The sequence below is a fragment of the Suillus fuscotomentosus genome (assembly GCF_016647785.1).
Source record: "Suillus fuscotomentosus strain FC203 chromosome Unknown F5891scaffold_16, whole genome shotgun sequence".
Lineage (NCBI taxonomy): Eukaryota > Fungi > Basidiomycota > Agaricomycetes > Boletales > Suillaceae > Suillus > Suillus fuscotomentosus.
In genome coordinates, this window is record NW_024539528.1 from 724,345 (window position 1) to 742,048 (window position 17,704).

The window sequence follows — 17,704 nt, forward strand, 5'->3', positions numbered from 1 at the left end:
GCCGTTTATACCATTTATAGATGCCGAACCCCGATCAAATCTTTGATGGATTGAGTTCAGATCACTCCAAAGGTCGTGAAAAATGAACAGTTTCTCTGGTTTCAGTGCATCCATCTCCTTCTACCCTCCCTCCAGCTCGAGGCTTTGCGCATTTCACTCAGCGCTCTCAGAGGTATTTAACAACCGTTCCCTATTTTTCCTATATCTCTGACGTCACTTCAGATGACTTTTGCAGCAACTGATGTCTCCCGCTCTCGCTCAACAACCCCAACTTTCTCAAACGAACGCGGTCCAGGAGCTTTTGTATCTCTAGGTTCCCTTCCAAGGCGAAAACATCAGCCTCCCACTTCTACCCAGGCTCGAAAGCTGCCCGCATTCCATATTCATGGTGCTGACAACCCTGATGACTACTCGTCTGATTCTCTCGACGAACAGACTACCACTCAGTCTGCTAACGCCAAACCCTCAGTGAAAATTTCACAAGGCGCTTCCCAATCACCTCCGTCTGTTCCCTTTCCACGCTGTTCCCCTTCTCCACCTTCTTCACCCTCAATCATATCTTCTCGACCACAAACGTCTCGTACATCATCAATTATTCTTCCAAATGGCAAGCCACTCAAGTCATCACTTAAATCATCAACCTCCACACTCTCCATTCCCGCTACTCCAATTGAACCCCAACGCAATAGTAACCATCTCCACTTGCGTTCCCGATCCGCACCATCCACCCCCACTGCTCATGCTCCGAAAAATGTACACTTTCCCGACACTGACATTGCCCTGGCCTCTGTTCGCATCTTCAGTCGCTCAGCCTGCCCAACAGCAGTCAGTACCCCAGAGGAAGAAACGGAGACGGAAGGCGAAGATCACCCCTCAACTGGGTTTCCCTTCCCAAAACTCCCTTCTGCATCGCCAAATTTCGAGATGGACACCGCTATCTCATCGGTGGTCCCCGCTACTAATCACTCTCCTGATACGAATGTCTTGATTGAGTCTCTCACTTTCTCGCACGCCTCGTCAAAAGGCGTCAACCCTTATTTAAGTGGTACCCTTCTAGTGCGCAATCTAGCATACGAGAAGAACGTCGCCCTGAGGTTTACCCTCGACGAATGGCAAACTGTCAGCGAAGTCAGAGCGCAATATGTTGTTTCTCTCCCATCACTTCCCCACGTATTTTCACTATCTTCCTCGTCGAAGACAACTGTTGGCGACCTCGTTGCTCTAGGGGCAGACAAGTGCGGGTGGGATCGTTTTTCTTTCCTCATCCGCTTGGAGGACTATGCACACAGCTTGGGGTCACGAGTGTTGTGGCTTGCCGCACGTTATAGGGTGACAGGTGTTCCAGGTCCTAGTGAATGGTGGGATAACAACAACGGCGGAAACTACCGTGTTGCTTTCCGTGCGGAACGACCAACATCTGGTAGGGTTCGGAGAGAGACGACACCTGGTGAGCTTTTTTTGCATATTTTTCAAGACGGTCAGTTGATAGCTAAATTTGTAGAACCTATTATTCCCTCGATGGTGACACTACCTGTTTCCCGCGAATATCTTTCGGGCCCATTGAATTCAAATTCGCCCCCTACATTCGGACACAAGATGACATTCTCCTCCTCGCCAACGAAAGACGGGAAGGAGAAAGTTCCATTTATGTCAAAGTCAGGGAAGCTCCGTCTACCTAACTATGCTGCACCTCCTGTGGTTTCCCAAATTTCTCCTACCTCCTCTGCGTCACCACTGCCTACGCGTTCTAATTCTCCACCCTCGCACCCCCAATGCCCAGCGCTTCAAGTCCCTGTCACACATTTACGTGATTGTGACTCCCCTTCACCTGCTTCTTCGACGCTTTCGACGCCCTCCGCTTCACCCAACATACCCCCGCGCGTAATGATTGCCGGGCATCCAGCGAACTATGCACGCCCTGAGCCGACACACATTGATGACTGGGAGTGGATGGCGCCGACACACGCTGTGATGTCGAAGCGGCCAACCATGCAGAGGAGTGTCACAGATGGGCCAGCTAATCTTACTGGATCTGATGTACCTGGACTACTTCCTCGAGCGCATTCGTCTGCACTACTCGGCGCGCCAGGAAGCAATGGCATGTCAGGCGATTCGCTTTACAATGCGTTTGTGATGCGGTGGTGCTTTGCCCAAGGGTCGCCCACTGCAGGTGCATATCAGGGGCCACTCACAAGCAGCGACGAGGGTATTTTGGCGTGAGACTTTTTTCAACCAGGTGCATTTTTGGAGCGAAGACTTGTACGATCTTGACGACCTCGACCTTATGATAACTGCCGTCCGCCGTCGACGGTGGCACTCACGCACTTGGGCTATGTAAGCACAAAAATGTTGCTGCAGCCATTTCCTGCTTCGATTCTGTTTCAATTTATTTCGGATCTCTTCATGTTCCGTATTCAGCTGTACCAACACCCCATCATCTCACGTTATCTCGTCCCGACACACGACCTGTGGACAATATTTTCCCTTGCTCGGTACTGGATTCTGCTTCCTTTTCATACTATACCTACCCACTCCATCATAAAAGCGCTTAGCGCGCATCGCATTGACATATCACGCTCTGACGTTCATGTATGGCTATAACTCGTCTATCTGTTGTATAATATATATGCAGACTTATCATAGGGATCTTGGGACTCTGGAATACAATACTTACGTGGTGTTCTTGAAAGTCGAGGAGGGTTCGCTACACTTTGTTCTTTAAAACTCCGCTTGAGACTGGTCCTTGTTCTCTGAGAAGGTTCTTACCATAGGTTCGTCGTTTGTGTGGCCACTGGCTGGCCGCAAGCTATACCAAGCTCATTCTTTCAAGGTTCAGAACTTCCATCATGCCAATCGACTGCGGAATTCTGATTCAGGGCCAGGTATGTATAGACTAACTTCTGACCAGGTCCACGCCATACAATTAATGACGCCATCCGAGTCGCTGGCGGCTGTCGCCTAGTACTAGTAGGCTCACTTGACACATTCTTGGTCAGTAACTTGCAAGTAGCATCATCATTTTCAAAGATTTAAGCTCATTAACACCTTTTGTTGACGCAGGGATCAATAAATCGATCACTATTTTTTCTAGTCCCCGGTGATCATAAGTACCATGCAACGTCTCCAAAACACGCGCTGTCTGCTGGCGCTCGATGGTTTTCCCCTTTCAGGGAGTCATAACGGTCGATTGGCGAGTCGATGTCGCCATTCTATCACGCTGAGATGCATGTGTGATCTAGGGACTAACCACCACCATCAGCCTGATTGAGCAATGACGCCATTGCTCTAGTCGTGGCCCTCCTCGTCAGCGGCGCCTTAATCTCCGGGCATTTGGACCATCAACGTTCAGACTCGCACGAAGAAACCTGTGACTTGATCTTCGTCTTCGAGGAAACGCCTTTTTTAATGACTGTGGATCGTCGTGAGTCATTCGTCTGTCTTGGAACTTTGTCTATTTGGATGACAGAGATCATGATTGTATGTGTATGCCAGCGTGCTGCGCTTGCAAATCGATTATTTGATCCCCCTAAAGAGTATGTAATGATCGGCATGGTCATGAACAATGTATCATCGATGTCCTTCGACGTCAGGCGACGCGGTGACTGCCCAAAGCCCAAGTGACTTCATGACGCGATGTTGCAAACAAGGATGTCCTGAGACGGCCTATTTACTTCTGGACTAGGCCAACGCCGCCGCATCCGTATACCTCGGGGGGATGCGCGATAATGTATTCGTCTTCAAGTACCTTCTGATCTACATTCTGATTCAGGTTTATCTTACTGTTGTTTGTGTTTTGCGAAGTCCCTATACTCTTTCCTTGAAAACTGCCTGTTTGGTTCGCTTTCTGACCTCTGGCATTAGCTTTAACTTGAATAAAATAGTCCCGAGCTTCTTCCAACGACTGACATTGATGAAAGATAAAATGGGTTTCATGCTTCCTACTGTGACTGTGGGGTATCCCTGCCCAATACCTGCCCGTTCCACTGGCGCTTACACATCAGGTTCCAGGGCCAGGAGAACATAATAGCAAAAACAGAATACTGCAATCATTTGAATTCTTTGTTCACGAGGCAGGTCTGGGGTGAACTTAGCCCCACTTCGCCTTGCTGACCAGTACGCGACCTTAATGGGGACTCGAATGCTGCATACGTCATTGAAATATCTTTCCCTCATTAACACCCGATCGACAATCATAATACCTGGATCGACAGGGCATTACGATGTATCATGAAAGCAGTCCCGAAGAAAAAGTTAAGGGGACTGATAGGCTTCAGTCGCGCTTGAGTGCATGAAGACCTATTTTTGAATCTGGAGCCAACTCAGGGGGCCTCAATATCAATGTTCAGATACTGAAAGCGAGAAGCGGCCGGACAGTTGCGCAAGACGTTTGGGATATATTTGAAGTCGTGCTAGGCATTTTTAGAATTTGATTTGCGTTCAGTGCTTCGAGACATTTATAGCAGGTAGCATCATTTGCGCGTGGGCGTGTGCCTCGTCGTCGGAATCCAACGCTACCTGCTGTCGTCTCGAGTTGGTCGAAGTTTGTTGCCAGCAGCCAGTACTAATCTTGTGTAAATGGAATTGATGTTGTTGTGGAGTGATGGTCGCAATAACGGCGGCGGCGTAGATTTTTCTTGGTCCGCGCGACTAGGCGCTTTGTACAATTATAACCGATGGGTTTTATCTAAAAGGCGAACCAAGTTTCCTCACTCGAATTTCTCGTTCCTTCACTTATCTCCGCCATCGCATGCAGCCGTCGATAACCAACCCATAAACGTGATCAACCGCAGTTTTGTCGTTGTGGGAACAGGATTCCGTACTGGTGCCAAAACGTTTTGCGACCGGCGGGTCTTTCAATGGCCCTTGAAGAACGTAATGGTGAACTTCGGTTGTAAAGATAGGGAACGCACTGATATCAGAATAAATTGACCCGCTGCTGCGAGCGGAGATATCGACGACAGAGCGCCTATACATGCACGACAGATACCGAGGCCAGGTCCCAGCATCCTACGATGTCCGGCATAGGGTCTATGATAACAAGGCAATAAATCGGTTTAGATATAAAAAGATGAAATTGCGGGGAGGTACCTGAAGTAGCGCGATCGAGCTGGAAAATAGGGATTATGTTGCGAGCGCCGCCGGAATGTTTACTGAGGCCCAGAATTCGCGCCTAGCAGGTCTTGTAATGGCGACCTTCGAGAATGTGCAAGGGTAAGCTTCGACAATAGCGCTTGTATCAAATGGGTCTAAGAGAAGTTAGTGTGTGTTTCTTTTTGAAAAAGGAATTGACCACAAATTGTACAATGCATGGCGATGTTGATTGGCTAGAGGACTCCGGATTTTGAGATTTTGGCGCGAGCAGTAAGTAACGTGTGTTGATGTTGATCATCTCATTGAAGTAGCGCGATGATTCCAATCCTACCGAGACAGCTGCAGCGGCTGGGGTGTGCAAGAGTCCCGGGCTGCGAGGGCTACTGAAGTGTTGCAAAGGCTAGGCGATAGATCAGCCTTGACTACGCCACTTGGGTTGTCTGTGGAAGTGTACATTAGGCTGGTCACGAGCCTAGATCAATCATTAATCACCCTTCGACACATGTAGCACCTGAAACAACCTACGTCATGCACTATATTGACATGCAAATACTACGTGGTGAGTTGCCGTAAGTGAATTGTGCTTCTGAAGGGAGCTGCGCTTCAGCATAGCCGAGACAGGTGACCATGCAGTTCATGCAGTTCTAAAGACTTTGGTAATGCAGAGTAATGCTCGCCGGGCGGCACAAGGGTCAGTCACCCTGAAGAAGATGAGGGTAATTAATGTGGTGCATCGCAGTGGCAGCTCTACTCACTAACAGTCGTGTTTTGCCTCTGATATCAAAACGTTCCATGATCATACACAATACAATTTGCGTTAGGGGATTCAGGGAACAACCCGCCCATGAAAACAAGCACACCCGATCCAGCCACAGGTTCAGCTTAAGGGTCTAAAGAGAAGTTTATACACCTGTACCCATACCCGCAACCACTATGTCCGCGGGATCCATAGGAGCTGAACCCTCGGATTGAACAGCTTCAGCGATTATATGCCTGCTTTTGCGTATGAATCGGTCCCCCCAATTCGCCTGTAATAAACCCTCACGTACAAAATCACAAAAGTTGAGTACACGCAAAAAAAAAAGTTCTTTCAGAGAAGACCTTGCTTAAATGAAAGTTTATTGGCCTCAACGGTCAATTTCGCAGCGAGTAAAACAGTGCTCAATATAAACCACAACAGGTGTAAATCCGCGCGCTGTGGATTAGCAAAAACTATAAGTGACGATAATATGTGAGGCACTGCATCTACTGTGTACGCGTGGCTTGTGAGCTCCAGCAGGAACACGTGAATAAAGTCGGCTTACATGGAACCTGTACTGCTCGTGTAGAACTTATGAGACATAAAGGTCTTCTTTTGTGTCAATTCCTATAACGCAGACAGAAAAGCGACGGTCAGCAGACAAGCTACGTGTATCCGAATAACATGAGCACTCACCAAGTTCTTCTCTAACCGGCTTCAACTCGTCCAAGTAAGCCTGGTATTGTTGCTTGTTCTCAACCTTTTCCCTGATACCCTCGAAGACACGGACAGCGGTTGCATAATCATTTACGCGGCGTGCTGCACGGAGGGCAGCCTCAACAACGCCAGGTGAAGGGACGAGGTCGTGTGCAAAGCAGTTGTTGAGGCCACGTTGTACCTCGAAGAGGTCCTGTGCGCCTTGGAAGAAAGCGACGTAGCGCTCAGAGAACTGCTCAAACGTTTCTTGGCTATGCGAATCTGATGATGAAAAACGTTGTGGTATTGTGAGGGCAGGGGTCGCAGCACGACGAAGGACGACATTAGGCCGTGCGCGAAGGACGGAGGAAAGCATACGCTGGCTCATGATGACAGTGAGGAAGGACTACGACAGACCAGCGACAGCAGCAGTAGAGAAAAGTCTCAGGCGCGGAGATAAACGTAAATCGGTTTCAACGTCGTTAACAGTGATCCGGAAAGCTCCGAAGCGTCTAATGCAAACTACATATTAGCCTTGTAACATGTTGTCTAGTATCTACGACTATAATCACTTGCAGTAGCCATGCTGTCCAGAGGCTGGACGCAATGCAGGGCCAATACTGGCTTGGCAATGCAAAATCCAACCCTTTCCACACCTGCCAATCTACGTAGGTCGTCGACCGGTCAATTCGAGAACCAGCTAGTCCTAGACGAAGCCCAGCCCGGCCGGGACCGTTGAACGTTGAACTTCAAAAATAAACTATCGACCAAGTGTATCGGCTATCCCCGGCGGAAGTATTTGCCTCTGTTTGGTTCAACTGTACAGTTACCTCAGCCACACTTGGTCGCTGTTCAGAACAACCTGTAAGGCTTAGCAGCATCCTCAAAATGTCGACCGACCTCCAGTGGCTCCTTATCCGCGTCAGTTGCGTCGTCTTTGTATTCCACAGTACAAATACTGAAAAAATTGCTCCATATCTACAGAAATACAACTCCTTCCTTGTGAAGAAGGTCCCTGAAGGTCCCATCTTCTCCAAGGAGCCTGTATGTCGCGTATCCGAACTTGTACACGGGTGCTAAGCTTACTTTGTATTAGGGTAACCTTCTTAACCTGCACTCGCACAAATATTCCGGTCTTGCTAACTCCAAGGTGTGTAGTCCCACTGTGATCAAATGACCTCCATTAACGTTATATCAATAGACCATCGACATTCAGAGCTCTGAGTCTGGACTACAAATCACCACCCGGAAATCTAAGGCATCACCACACGCTGTTCGTCCCGCACGATCAACCGCAAACGTTCGTAACCGCTCAGGAGGCCGTCGTTCATTGGGAGTCGTTGCTTCCGTCGCAAAGAGGGGGTACCGTCCCGACCTGAGAGCTGTGAGTGTTGATGGTTTATATCTGGACATGGAACAGGATTCCTCTCGACAAAAAGCACTCTCGTTAGAACCCGCTGGAAACCACCGTAAGGTGTATGAAAGTTGGGCGTGGACATGTTTGCAATATCAACTCAGCCCTGCTTGGGCTATTCGTCATAATTCATATTTACCACTGCGAATTTGCCATCGCAGTGGGCCGATACTGACGAGTACAGTCGTCCCAACATTTCTGTTGTACGATCCGTCGAAGAGCTTATGCTGACACCTGTTTCGTCGCTTTCTAGGCTGCTCTTGGTCGTACCTCTGCACTGCTCGCTGCACAAAAAGAGAAGAAAGCTTCGCCACCGAAGAAAGTCCGGGGGAAGAAGGCAGCAGCATCCATTCCATGATTTGATTTATTTGTATCTCTAGTGCCTTCATTGCTATGTTCGTCCATGCCGAAATAAGCACACCATGCCGCACATTCCTAGTTGGCTGCAAAGATGATGGTACATTTCAACGAGAATGACACCTATACAAATACATCGTTCTCTCTTTAATGGATCCAGCATTCTCAAACAGAACATGGCCTTTTCCTAAATCCCAAAGGTCTTTCCAGCAGGTTGAGCGATCCTTCCACCACCACCATAACCGCTTTTACCACCGACATGGTCTTTGGTGGGCCTGCTAGCTTCTGCCTTGCGATAAGCGCTCTCTTGAAGCCTGTTATCGTCATGGCTGCCCTGTCCATGATGTTTCTTCTTCTTTGGAATCTCTTCCTCATTATGCGGAGGGGCATGTGGCTCCTCCTCGCTGTGGTTTGCCGGGCGCGGATAATCAGTATCTTCGGTTTTATTTGCGCCAGTGTTTGCAACAGCTTCCCTGCATGTTTGGATCAGTTTCAATGGTTAAATGCTCAAACGTCAACTAGCACTCACGAGTTGGCACGAGGCCTCGGGCGCGAGGTAACTGATAGACGACGACCGCCCACTCTGACTGCAAGGGACTCGTCAGTAACTGCACGACTGTCATCACTGTTGAACGTACTTGCAGGGGGGTGCTGAGTGACTGCTGCGTCGGACATGATAAGATGTTTCAAGGGATGGTGACCGTCAATACCTGTGTGGAGCCGCCGGGTTCACCGTGGTATAAATAGTCGGCCGAACTAGTTGAGACCCGGTGACCTCAAACAATAGGCGTACACTCCGGAGCATAATTTGATCACTGAACATATAAGGTGAAATTGCAGCTTTTGGCAAACGATAAGTTGTTCAGTCAAGATACTCGTACAAGTCGAGTCCGTACGCTACGAGCCACCCCGCCGATTTCAGTTCTGTGGCAGCAAGTTGCTTTGCGCGATGTCACATCGAGCGCGTCAAAAGGTTGTTTTGCATGTGCCCATAGCATGGGGACGACATAAATGTGAAAATGACATAGAAACCGAGATAAACGCGCAGAAAAATTTACTCTTCCTCCTCCTCCTCGCCACCCTCTTCCCGCTTGGCGGCAGCGGCAGCGCGTTTGCGCTTGACGCGGCCGGGGCGTCCACCTCCGTATGGCGATGTAAGAGCGAAGTCGATGTGCTTCTGGGAGTCAAGACGGACGACGAACGATGGGATGTTGACGATTTGCTTGCCGACGCTGTACAATGTTCAGAATCACGGCAGTGAAAAATAAGATGTACATACCGGATGTGACGTTGTCTGATCAAAACACGGGCGTGGTGAATGCTCTTTGCGAGGTTGGTCTTGAAGACCTGTGTTTGGAGACGACGTTCTAAGAAATCCTCCACCTTCAATGCCAACACGTAATCCAGACGCATGCGTGTCTCGTCCAACACACCGATCCGAACGAGCCGACGAATGAGGGCGTTACCCTCGAAGAGACGCTTGGGATCTTTGTCATCAAGTTTGAGCAGCTCACGGGCTGCACGACGGATTTTGGAAAGGATGAGACCGATACGCCAGATCTCACGCTTGTTTCGTAGACCGTACTCGCCAGCAAGCTGTCAGATGCAAAACATGAAATTTTGGATCTAGGATTCCGGGTTAACCATACCTTCAACTCAGCATCGAGGCGAGCTGAACCGAATGGGCGACGAGGGACTTTGTATCTGTAGGATTAATGCGATTCGAACAAGGCCATAAATCAGCAAGCTGAAAGCCTTCCACTCAAGTGGATCTTGAAGAATGAGACGCTCACGTCTTGCTGTGATTCCGCGGGGCCCTAAAAAGCTGCTCAACAGTCTATTCATCATGTTTAATGACATTCATACCTGGGCATTTTTCTTGAGGGATGGCCTTGACGGTGTACACAATGTTGGTGGCCTAATTAGGATGTAAGCCTCGCCTGTGCCACAACTGTAAAGTACCAAGCAAGCCACCCGGAGATTTCCGGTGCAACAAGCTTTCACATACTCAATATCGACACCGCCGCCGACGACATTGTACGTCTCCCAAATTTCATCCTAGCCCGTTGCTAACGTTCTACTCAAGCCCTCAAAATGCCTCACTCATTCGGTTACCGCGCGCGTACGCGCCACATGTTCAAGCGGGGCTTCAAGGGTCGGTACTTTGATTAAGCCCTTGACAGACTCGACGACTGACATTACGTGCAGACCATGGCCCCGTCAAAATGTCTACATACCTCATCAACTACCGCATTGGTGACATCGTCGATATCAAGGCCAACGCCGCCCAACAAAAGGGTATGCCTCACAAATACTACCACGGGTGCGCTACTTCAAAGTCACATCTATCCTCTATCATCTAATCATCTTCCAGACGGACTGGCATTGTCTACAACGTCACTCCCCATGCTGTCGGTGTCATTGTCTACAAGGTTGTAGGCAACCGCTACCTCGAGAAGCGGGTGAATCTCCGTGTCGAACACGTGAGGCACTCAAAATGTCGGCAGGAGTTTTTGGACAGGGTGAAGCGCAACCACGATGCACATGCTGCTGCCAAAGAGAAGGGTGGTAAGTGATCGTGACTTCCCGGTATTTGATGCACCTTATAACCCACCGTTCAGAGCGTGTATCGCTGAAGCGTGTCCACGCTCTCCCTCGGGAGGCACGCACCGTCTCGATCGCCCAAAACACGCCGCAAACGATGACGCCCGTTCCTTACGAGACCACCATCTAATCGGAATTGTGTTTGTGCTATTCATATGAGATTTCCACTATGCATCGTATACTACTGTCATGCTCCCATGCAATCATGACTTGAACGCATCATCACGGACGAATCTTACCAGATCAATTGAGCGAATGCTACGCCATATCACCCCAGTTCTTTAATCTACTAGGTTGAGTAGCTGGTTAAGATCAGCACAGTACGTGCAGATCAACACGGTCGACAAACCCAGTTCATTGCATCAGAGAACCTGTGAGAAGAAGATATCGTCATATATCGTTATATATCGTAATATATAGGAAAGGTTTTCGTCACATTGGAATATAAAGTGATATAAAGCAATATATGACTATGTAAAAGCACCATAATCAGCATAATCCCCAGCAAGAACTCACCGGTTTACTGATGTTGCCAGGACATATTTTGAAACGCAGTCCTAAGTATATGTAAATACCAATGAAGACCATAGATACCTATTTATGGCGAGAACGAATATCCATGCGTGAACACAATACATGTTTTGCTTGCGTATAATGCTAACTGAAGGTTTTGATGCGTGGGGTCAATGCTTTTTATCGGTGTCCTCGACTGGATCCAGGAACGGGTGGTGGGCCAAGGATGGGTGAAGATGTATGCTGGTCCGCTCCTAACATGCCAGCATGCTCAAGATACGAACCGCCATCAGATGAGCAGTCCCACATCGGAGTCCTCCATATGTGCACTGTACCGTCATGGCTGCCTGTCGCTAACATGCAGGGGTCGTCAGTGGAATGATTCCATGCGACACATGTCAAATCTCCGCCGAACGCCTGAGGTCTAATGTAGTGGAGCAAAATTGCAGTATCTCGTTCCCAAATATGGATATCGCCCGCTAAGACGGATGATTTAGAATCTGGATGTTTGAACAAGATCTTAGCCGAAACACACCTTTGCCGGCACACAGCACTAGCTGATCGTCCACACCGCCGAAGTAGCTCGGACCCACAAAATCCACACGAACCGTCGGCTCATACGTGTGACGGAGAATAAGCCTAGCGGTTTGGGCATAGGGGTTTTCACGGTCTTTAGTATCCCGAACCAACTCCATTTTCCATAACTGCGGATGTGTCTGCAAATATGAAACGGCGTGAATAGAGAATCTGATGCATATCCCTGTCAATATACCTTGTGCTCGAATGAAATCAATACATTTCCACCCCTTTTAGACATCGTGATGTCGCGCACATCGTTGAAGACAGGTGTTTGACTTTTGAATTCTATCAGTGGAAAGGTTCAGAGACGTTCAAAACAACTGACTTTTCGAATGTTCTAGTCTCCATATTGAGGACTGTGGTAGGTGGAGTCAAAAGGATCACTCGCGGATACGTATATCACTGACCTACTATACACTTCTCAACCCTAGTGGTGCGGCTTGGATGCATCCCGTTGGGTGCCGCGAGCAGTGGACCTACACCTAGCAACCGCTGGCCATCTGGACTCACAGCCACATTGTGCAACTGGATGCCACCGAAGTGGTAAGAATCAAGAACCTTGGAAGAAATTCAAACAAAATTCCTTTGGCGTAGAATGATCTAATCACCCTTCCTTTAATGTCCTGGTGATGGATCCATGAGTAACAAGGAGGCACGGATGATAACAGTTGCACTGACCAGTTTGAGAACTCTGCTACCTTCGACCGAAAGAAATTGTGCTATTGCAGGAAAGGATCAGCAACATGCAATCATGCAGAAAGGATGAAGCCAATCACTCTCGTTCGCAGGAAGCCATACAACGGATGACACTGAGTGCGGACGTTCAATTGTTCTCTTACAGAATCCGTCCTCTGTCCAAACCTTGATTCCACGGGGTAACCTCGTCAAAAGAAGGGTACTAGAATCGGACCTGTCCGTTCATGTTTGATGTTTAGAAACAGAGGAACATTTGTGCGCCACATACCATGCAACCTGACCGATAAAGCCTCCCACGTGTACTAGAATGGCATGAATTGAAAAAGCATCCTAGGCAGGAATAGTGTAAACAAGTGTGGAAACGTGGCACTTCATATGCTTACCTCAACACGAAAGATGACAGAAGATCGATCCCAACTTAATGCTTCACCTCAGCACGAGAAGCTCCGAAGAACTTGTCACAACGCACCTTGACGTAGCTAGATATTTGCCACTCGGGGAGAATTGTAAATGCCGGACAAGGGCGGTGTGCACGGAGAGGTCTTGTACAGGCTCTAGGGTTTTAAGTTTTGGAATTAAAGTGGCTCGCGGTCCTCGAATGGCGTCCAAATCCACTGACGAGGGCCGGGTAGGAGACATCCCCACGGCAGAGTTCCAGTCAAAGGATGGGATCCGTTGCGGCATCATGGGTCGTCCTGCTTTCTGCTGTTGCATTACGATGATAGAACGCACAGCTCCTCTGAAGCGCTGACGGGCGATGGCTGGGTGAGATGGCTTGCTATCCTCACTCGCAAGCCCTTTGATCGAGGTGGGATGCTCAGTAAAAGCCGAGCTTGCGGATGTAGAGATGTCACGGCGGTGAGAAAGATCATCCATCGGCGGGCCCTCCTGCATAGTAGGCAGTGTACGGTCCCTATGTCCAATCTGGGTAATCACGTCGGGGAACTTGAGAGGCACTCGTCTTAACAGACCGCTAATGGCGAAGAGGCACCAACGAATGATATCTCGCATCACCACGACTAGAGAAAAGCGGAGTACGCGGTGGATTACTTCATTGATTGCTTCATTGATTGCATCATCCAACCAGATTTGACCATGGTAGCGAACAAAGACCCTGCGCTCCGAGACGAACCAAGCCGAAACAACAGCCAGGCCGAACGAGGTAACTACCTGTGATTCGGGTAAGGATGCGTTTCAAAAGCAACTCGAACTATCCATGGACTTACTGTGAAAACAGTGGTGATCGTGGACGTGACGAATCCCTGAGTGTGAATGTTATGTCTCGGATATCTTCTGCAGTAGAATGGTCCCGTACCTGTTTTGTAGCATATGTGAATAGCATCAAGCCCACGGAAAAGCATGCCACAGACATCACGAGAAACACCAAAGGCGATCGTTTGATCCATATTAACACCCACCAAGGTACCTTATGGCCTGGAGAGCGACTGAGGACTATCACTTGACCGAATACAAGAGGTACATGGAATAAACTTACTAGACTGCTTGCTTCCAGGTGAGACCAAGAAGACTGTTCACAGCGGCTGCTATACTGAAAACCAATGAAGAGAACCAGAACGCATTGACAGAAGTCTCCAGCACGCCGTCCGTCAACTGGTATGAGAACTGTAAGGTCGACGCTGTCACAACTGAAAAGAATGTCGCGACTGTCGATAAGTTTAGCAAGTTCGATGCTGCATGCTGCTGGGCAAATCGAATTGTCGGAACACCTGGAAGAAAAAGTAAATATAAAATTAGTAAGGAGACTAGTTGTCTACCGATTTCAATAAACATGGACAGATTGACTGTGATTATATCGATGTGCTCCCCAATCTCCGATGTCAAATCATGGATATAGCGCTGCACTGCTGGATACCGAAATTGACCTGAAACTAGTTTGCACGATTCTCAAGTGGATCAGCCGGAGGCACACTACCTTTGTACTCCTGAAGACACGAGGCCCAATACTAGACAACACGGTAAACAAAGAAATCGACTGCATGTCCGGCCAAAAAATTACCTTCAGATCGCATTCGAAAGTACGCATTGACGTATTGACGGCCTCGTCTGTAAACTCCGGGAACTCGTTCAGGCAGTTCAGAAACGTTACGACGTCTTCTGCGAAGCCAGCAATTTGGTCGGGAAAACTTTCAGGATCAGTGTGGGCTTTTGGAAACATTTGTTTGTCTGTGCGCCGTTGCTCTGTCCACTGATGAATGATGGGCGCTTCTCGAGGTTGACGCGAGATCTTTTGGGGAAACAAAGTAGCTGCGTTCTCGCGGAACAGAAATAGCAATTTCGCAAGGCGCTCTCGTAGTCGAAAACTAGAGGATAAGATTCCGATTGAACTGCCAAGTTGGCGAGCAGCATTAGCAAAGTTGCGCAGCTACACAGAAGATAAGTGTCAGAGTATAAAGTGTACCTAATCATATTCCCACCTCTTTGTCAAGATTTTCTATTCGTCTATCAAGACCGCTCAGTGTGAAAGACAAATGTACGAGGGCATCCCTACCTCTCAAGTTTATTGAATAATTCCGATCCTGCGATTTGCAGTTTTTCGTCTACTGTCGCTGAACAAGAACATAAGGCCATCATTGTGTGTTGCACTGGCCGATACTCACGATCGTCATCCTCCAAGGTAGGAGGAAGGAAGGTATCTGAGGGTGTACGATTAGCAGTGTGTGATGGCCAGTGGGGGTGACTAACCGCTGTCTAGAGAAGACTCAGTTACTAAATTCGTTCAGGACATTCAAGAGACTGATGATAGCCTGATTCCGTCTCGAGTCTCCATATGCTTCACCTCGAGGGTAGGAGTTGGGTGCACCTGAAATACTTGAAGCTGCGTCACGGAAAGAACGAGCTGTATGAACTACCCCAATGTGTTGAATCCAAGTTGGAATGATCATGGACTGTTCCCTTGGGATACATACCTCGTAACATAGTGAGCCGGCACTAAGTGTTCGTTGCGTCCTGAGATGCAAAGGTGGAAGGATTGGAGAATCTAGTCCTGACACCCAGGGAGGGGAAGAAGCGAGTGAAATAAGGTCCTTTAAATACACTCTGCCCAGCTGAGCAGCCTTATAGATAAGGACAGCTCGTAAAGGTCGTAATGAAATTATTCGTTCACTCAACCTATCTCCGGACTGAGGAATGGTTTGAGAAGGTTTGAGACGACGGCATGTTATCGCTAGAGAACCCAGCAATTGGAAGCGTGATGGCCTTGCGGATTGTATACAGGGCGGTGACAAACCCTGACGTCAACGTGGGGGTGATCTCTGCAATTAGAGTGTCGCCAATGCTGATACGGAGTAAATCAATGGATGCGCGGCGAATCAGGCTCGAAACACGTAAATATGGGCCGGGAGGGAAGCTGGTAAGACCACTTATGGGCAAGTTTCAAGGCCAAGTGGTGTGCACGCTACACAACTACTGATGGCGATCAAAGGTGTGGAAGCAACGTTTTCAGGAGTGAGGTAAATTAGGTGAATGGGTCCCAAAACTGAAACTGAAAAGACGCTTAGCCATCACGATGGACGCAGAGCGGTAAAGTGTTGTCAGTGTTACGTATTAGGTGGTTGCAGGGAAAGTTATTACCGCATTATTGAACGCTTCCGAGTCCTTCTTTGCATTACAATGGTAGGCTCCGGGAAACGAGCACTGGATGAGTACAGCGCATAGGCTCAGGCTCGACCTGAGTATCAGCGATTCAGTATGTCTTCATTTTCAGAACGCCCGCAGTGGTCAGTGCTCAGATGAATCCCGCAGCATGTGCATTTGACCGAATCACTCGCGGAAGTTCAAACAGACGCGGATATGACTCTAGCCTTACTATGTGCTTCGACTGAGATCAGTTTCTTGCGGACAATGGCTAAGTCCATTGACTCCTTCATGACGGATGTAGGGATGAGGTGGAGTCTCACGAGTTGGCACAAATAGTCAACCAGGTAGAAGGAACGACAGTCTTCTTTCCATCAAGGTCGTCCGACTGTTGTGAAAGAATACAGGTCAGCAGTCGTATCCCGTTCTTATGAGATCATCATTGACTCTGCCAAGAGTGCTTGCTGATCCGGTAACCTGTTGATTTGTAGATCTGCTCTACGATTCTGCCCGTAACACTGCCAGTAAACAATTGCCTCGCGATTGAGGCGAGAGCGAGGATCCCGTTCTTGATAGCCATGATCCAGGACTTGAGTCATTCAACCGCGGACATGGGCAGCTCCCTTCTTGTTCGCGAGCGGTATGGACAGCAACGCCACGGGCGGTCAGTTTTGTTTATAAATATCCAAATTGTCTCTCGAACCCGTCCGAGTCACTGATGACTGCGTGACACGTGTAGTAAACAAAGGTGCACTGTGGACCGTGGTGATCGGATGAGGGAGTTCTCAAGTGCGTTTTAGTGACATCCCCATGCAATACTGCACAGTGCGAATACAAATTATACGCATTTGTTACCACACGCACACGCACACACGGTTTCAGCAGGTATCCCTCAACCTTGCAAGCCCCTATGGGTCTATTGAAGGTTCCTTAGCCATGCTGTTTATTCAACTTACGCTTTTTAAGCGCCGAACTTCCATTTCAAGTTAGAGGTACATCGTGCATCGTGGAACAGAGGTGGCTGCTGGACATCTGTTGTGCTTGAAAGGGAGTCGTGCCACTTCATGTCTATGGTTCGTCGCTTTTCTTGTGGTTTCAATTGGAAAACAGGTTTAAGTTTACAGCTCTGATACTCTGTAATCACGGCTTGAAGGACAAGCCAAGGCACTTAATCGGTATCCTCATTCCTGTGGTACGTTGTCTTTATGTAATAGTAGCTCCGGACATAGCCACGAGTGTTACACGGACACAGAAGAGCACAGGTGATTACTTCGAAGGCGATGCTGAATGATTACATCGCTTAGAATTCGCTGGGCGCCGAGCCTTGAAGCACCCGCAGCAACCTCCCTCGACTGCAGACACGTACTGCTGAGTCTGTGGATGTGACATAATTCGTTCAAGGCACAGTGTGTCACGTCAAG

The 17,704-nt window shown here is 48.6% G+C and overlaps 7 protein-coding genes across 7 annotated transcripts; 3 read left to right on the forward strand and 4 right to left on the reverse strand.

The window, feature by feature from the left end:
* Positions 1 to 2,689, forward strand: F5891DRAFT_1023117 (carbohydrate-binding module family 21 protein). Its single transcript, XM_041361268.1, has 3 exons — positions 1 to 172; positions 223 to 1,447; positions 1,502 to 2,689. The coding sequence occupies exons 1-3, from the start codon at positions 83 to 85 to the stop codon at positions 2,218 to 2,220; spliced, it is 2,034 nt and encodes a 677-aa protein (XP_041228297.1). The 5' UTR covers positions 1 to 82; the 3' UTR covers positions 2,221 to 2,689.
* A 3,486-nt stretch (positions 2,690 to 6,175) lies between these two features.
* F5891DRAFT_149418 (COX5A, subunit VA of cytochrome c oxidase) lies at positions 6,176 to 7,019 on the reverse strand. Its single transcript, XM_041370683.1, has 3 exons — positions 6,527 to 7,019; positions 6,396 to 6,457; positions 6,176 to 6,339 (listed from the first exon to the last, which is right to left on the reverse strand). The coding sequence occupies exons 1-2, from the start codon at positions 6,912 to 6,914 to the stop codon at positions 6,423 to 6,425; spliced, it is 423 nt and encodes a 140-aa protein (XP_041228298.1). The 5' UTR covers positions 6,915 to 7,019; the 3' UTR covers positions 6,176 to 6,339; positions 6,396 to 6,422.
* Positions 7,020 to 7,414: 395 nt separating this feature from the next.
* Positions 7,415 to 8,298, forward strand: F5891DRAFT_948857 (ribosomal protein L28e; the record flags this gene model as incomplete). The annotated part of the gene is made up of 5 exons (XM_041374831.1): positions 7,415 to 7,447; positions 7,511 to 7,570; positions 7,623 to 7,676; positions 7,728 to 7,910; positions 8,194 to 8,298. 5 exons carry the CDS (start codon positions 7,415 to 7,417, stop codon positions 8,296 to 8,298), a joined length of 435 nt encoding a protein of 144 aa, XP_041228299.1.
* Positions 8,255 to 9,100, reverse strand: F5891DRAFT_149381 (uncharacterized protein). Its single transcript, XM_041370682.1, has 3 exons — positions 8,936 to 9,100; positions 8,827 to 8,884; positions 8,255 to 8,770 (listed from the first exon to the last, which is right to left on the reverse strand). Exons 1-3 carry the CDS (start codon positions 8,970 to 8,972, stop codon positions 8,485 to 8,487), a joined length of 381 nt encoding a protein of 126 aa, XP_041228300.1. The 5' UTR covers positions 8,973 to 9,100; the 3' UTR covers positions 8,255 to 8,484.
* A 4-nt stretch (positions 9,101 to 9,104) lies between these two features.
* F5891DRAFT_1023135 (uncharacterized protein) lies at positions 9,105 to 10,212 on the reverse strand. Its single transcript, XM_041361269.1, has 5 exons — positions 10,164 to 10,212; positions 10,091 to 10,114; positions 9,947 to 10,001; positions 9,577 to 9,893; positions 9,105 to 9,529 (listed from the first exon to the last, which is right to left on the reverse strand). Exons 1-5 carry the CDS (start codon positions 10,169 to 10,171, stop codon positions 9,352 to 9,354), a joined length of 582 nt encoding a protein of 193 aa, XP_041228301.1. The 5' UTR covers positions 10,172 to 10,212; the 3' UTR covers positions 9,105 to 9,351.
* On the forward strand, positions 10,213 to 11,333 carry F5891DRAFT_1106800 (ribosomal protein L21e-domain-containing protein). Its single transcript, XM_041363663.1, has 5 exons — positions 10,213 to 10,334; positions 10,384 to 10,452; positions 10,506 to 10,620; positions 10,672 to 10,865; positions 10,919 to 11,333. The coding sequence occupies exons 2-5, from the start codon at positions 10,392 to 10,394 to the stop codon at positions 11,029 to 11,031; spliced, it is 483 nt and encodes a 160-aa protein (XP_041228302.1). The 5' UTR covers positions 10,213 to 10,334; positions 10,384 to 10,391; the 3' UTR covers positions 11,032 to 11,333.
* Positions 11,334 to 11,345: 12 nt separating this feature from the next.
* Positions 11,346 to 15,278, reverse strand: F5891DRAFT_1143273 (WD40-repeat-containing domain protein; the record flags this gene model as incomplete). Its single annotated transcript, XM_041364949.1, has 18 exons — positions 11,346 to 11,893; positions 11,950 to 12,130; positions 12,187 to 12,268; positions 12,319 to 12,349; positions 12,401 to 12,551; positions 12,602 to 12,616; positions 12,672 to 12,712; positions 12,770 to 12,903; positions 12,958 to 13,019; positions 13,073 to 13,106; positions 13,159 to 13,859; positions 13,916 to 13,951; positions 14,005 to 14,134; positions 14,185 to 14,572; positions 14,623 to 14,653; positions 14,707 to 15,072; positions 15,125 to 15,149; positions 15,199 to 15,278. The coding sequence occupies 18 exons, from the start codon at positions 15,276 to 15,278 to the stop codon at positions 11,595 to 11,597; spliced, it is 2,787 nt and encodes a 928-aa protein (XP_041228303.1). The 3' UTR covers positions 11,346 to 11,594.
* Positions 15,279 to 17,704: the final 2,426 nt, after the last annotated feature.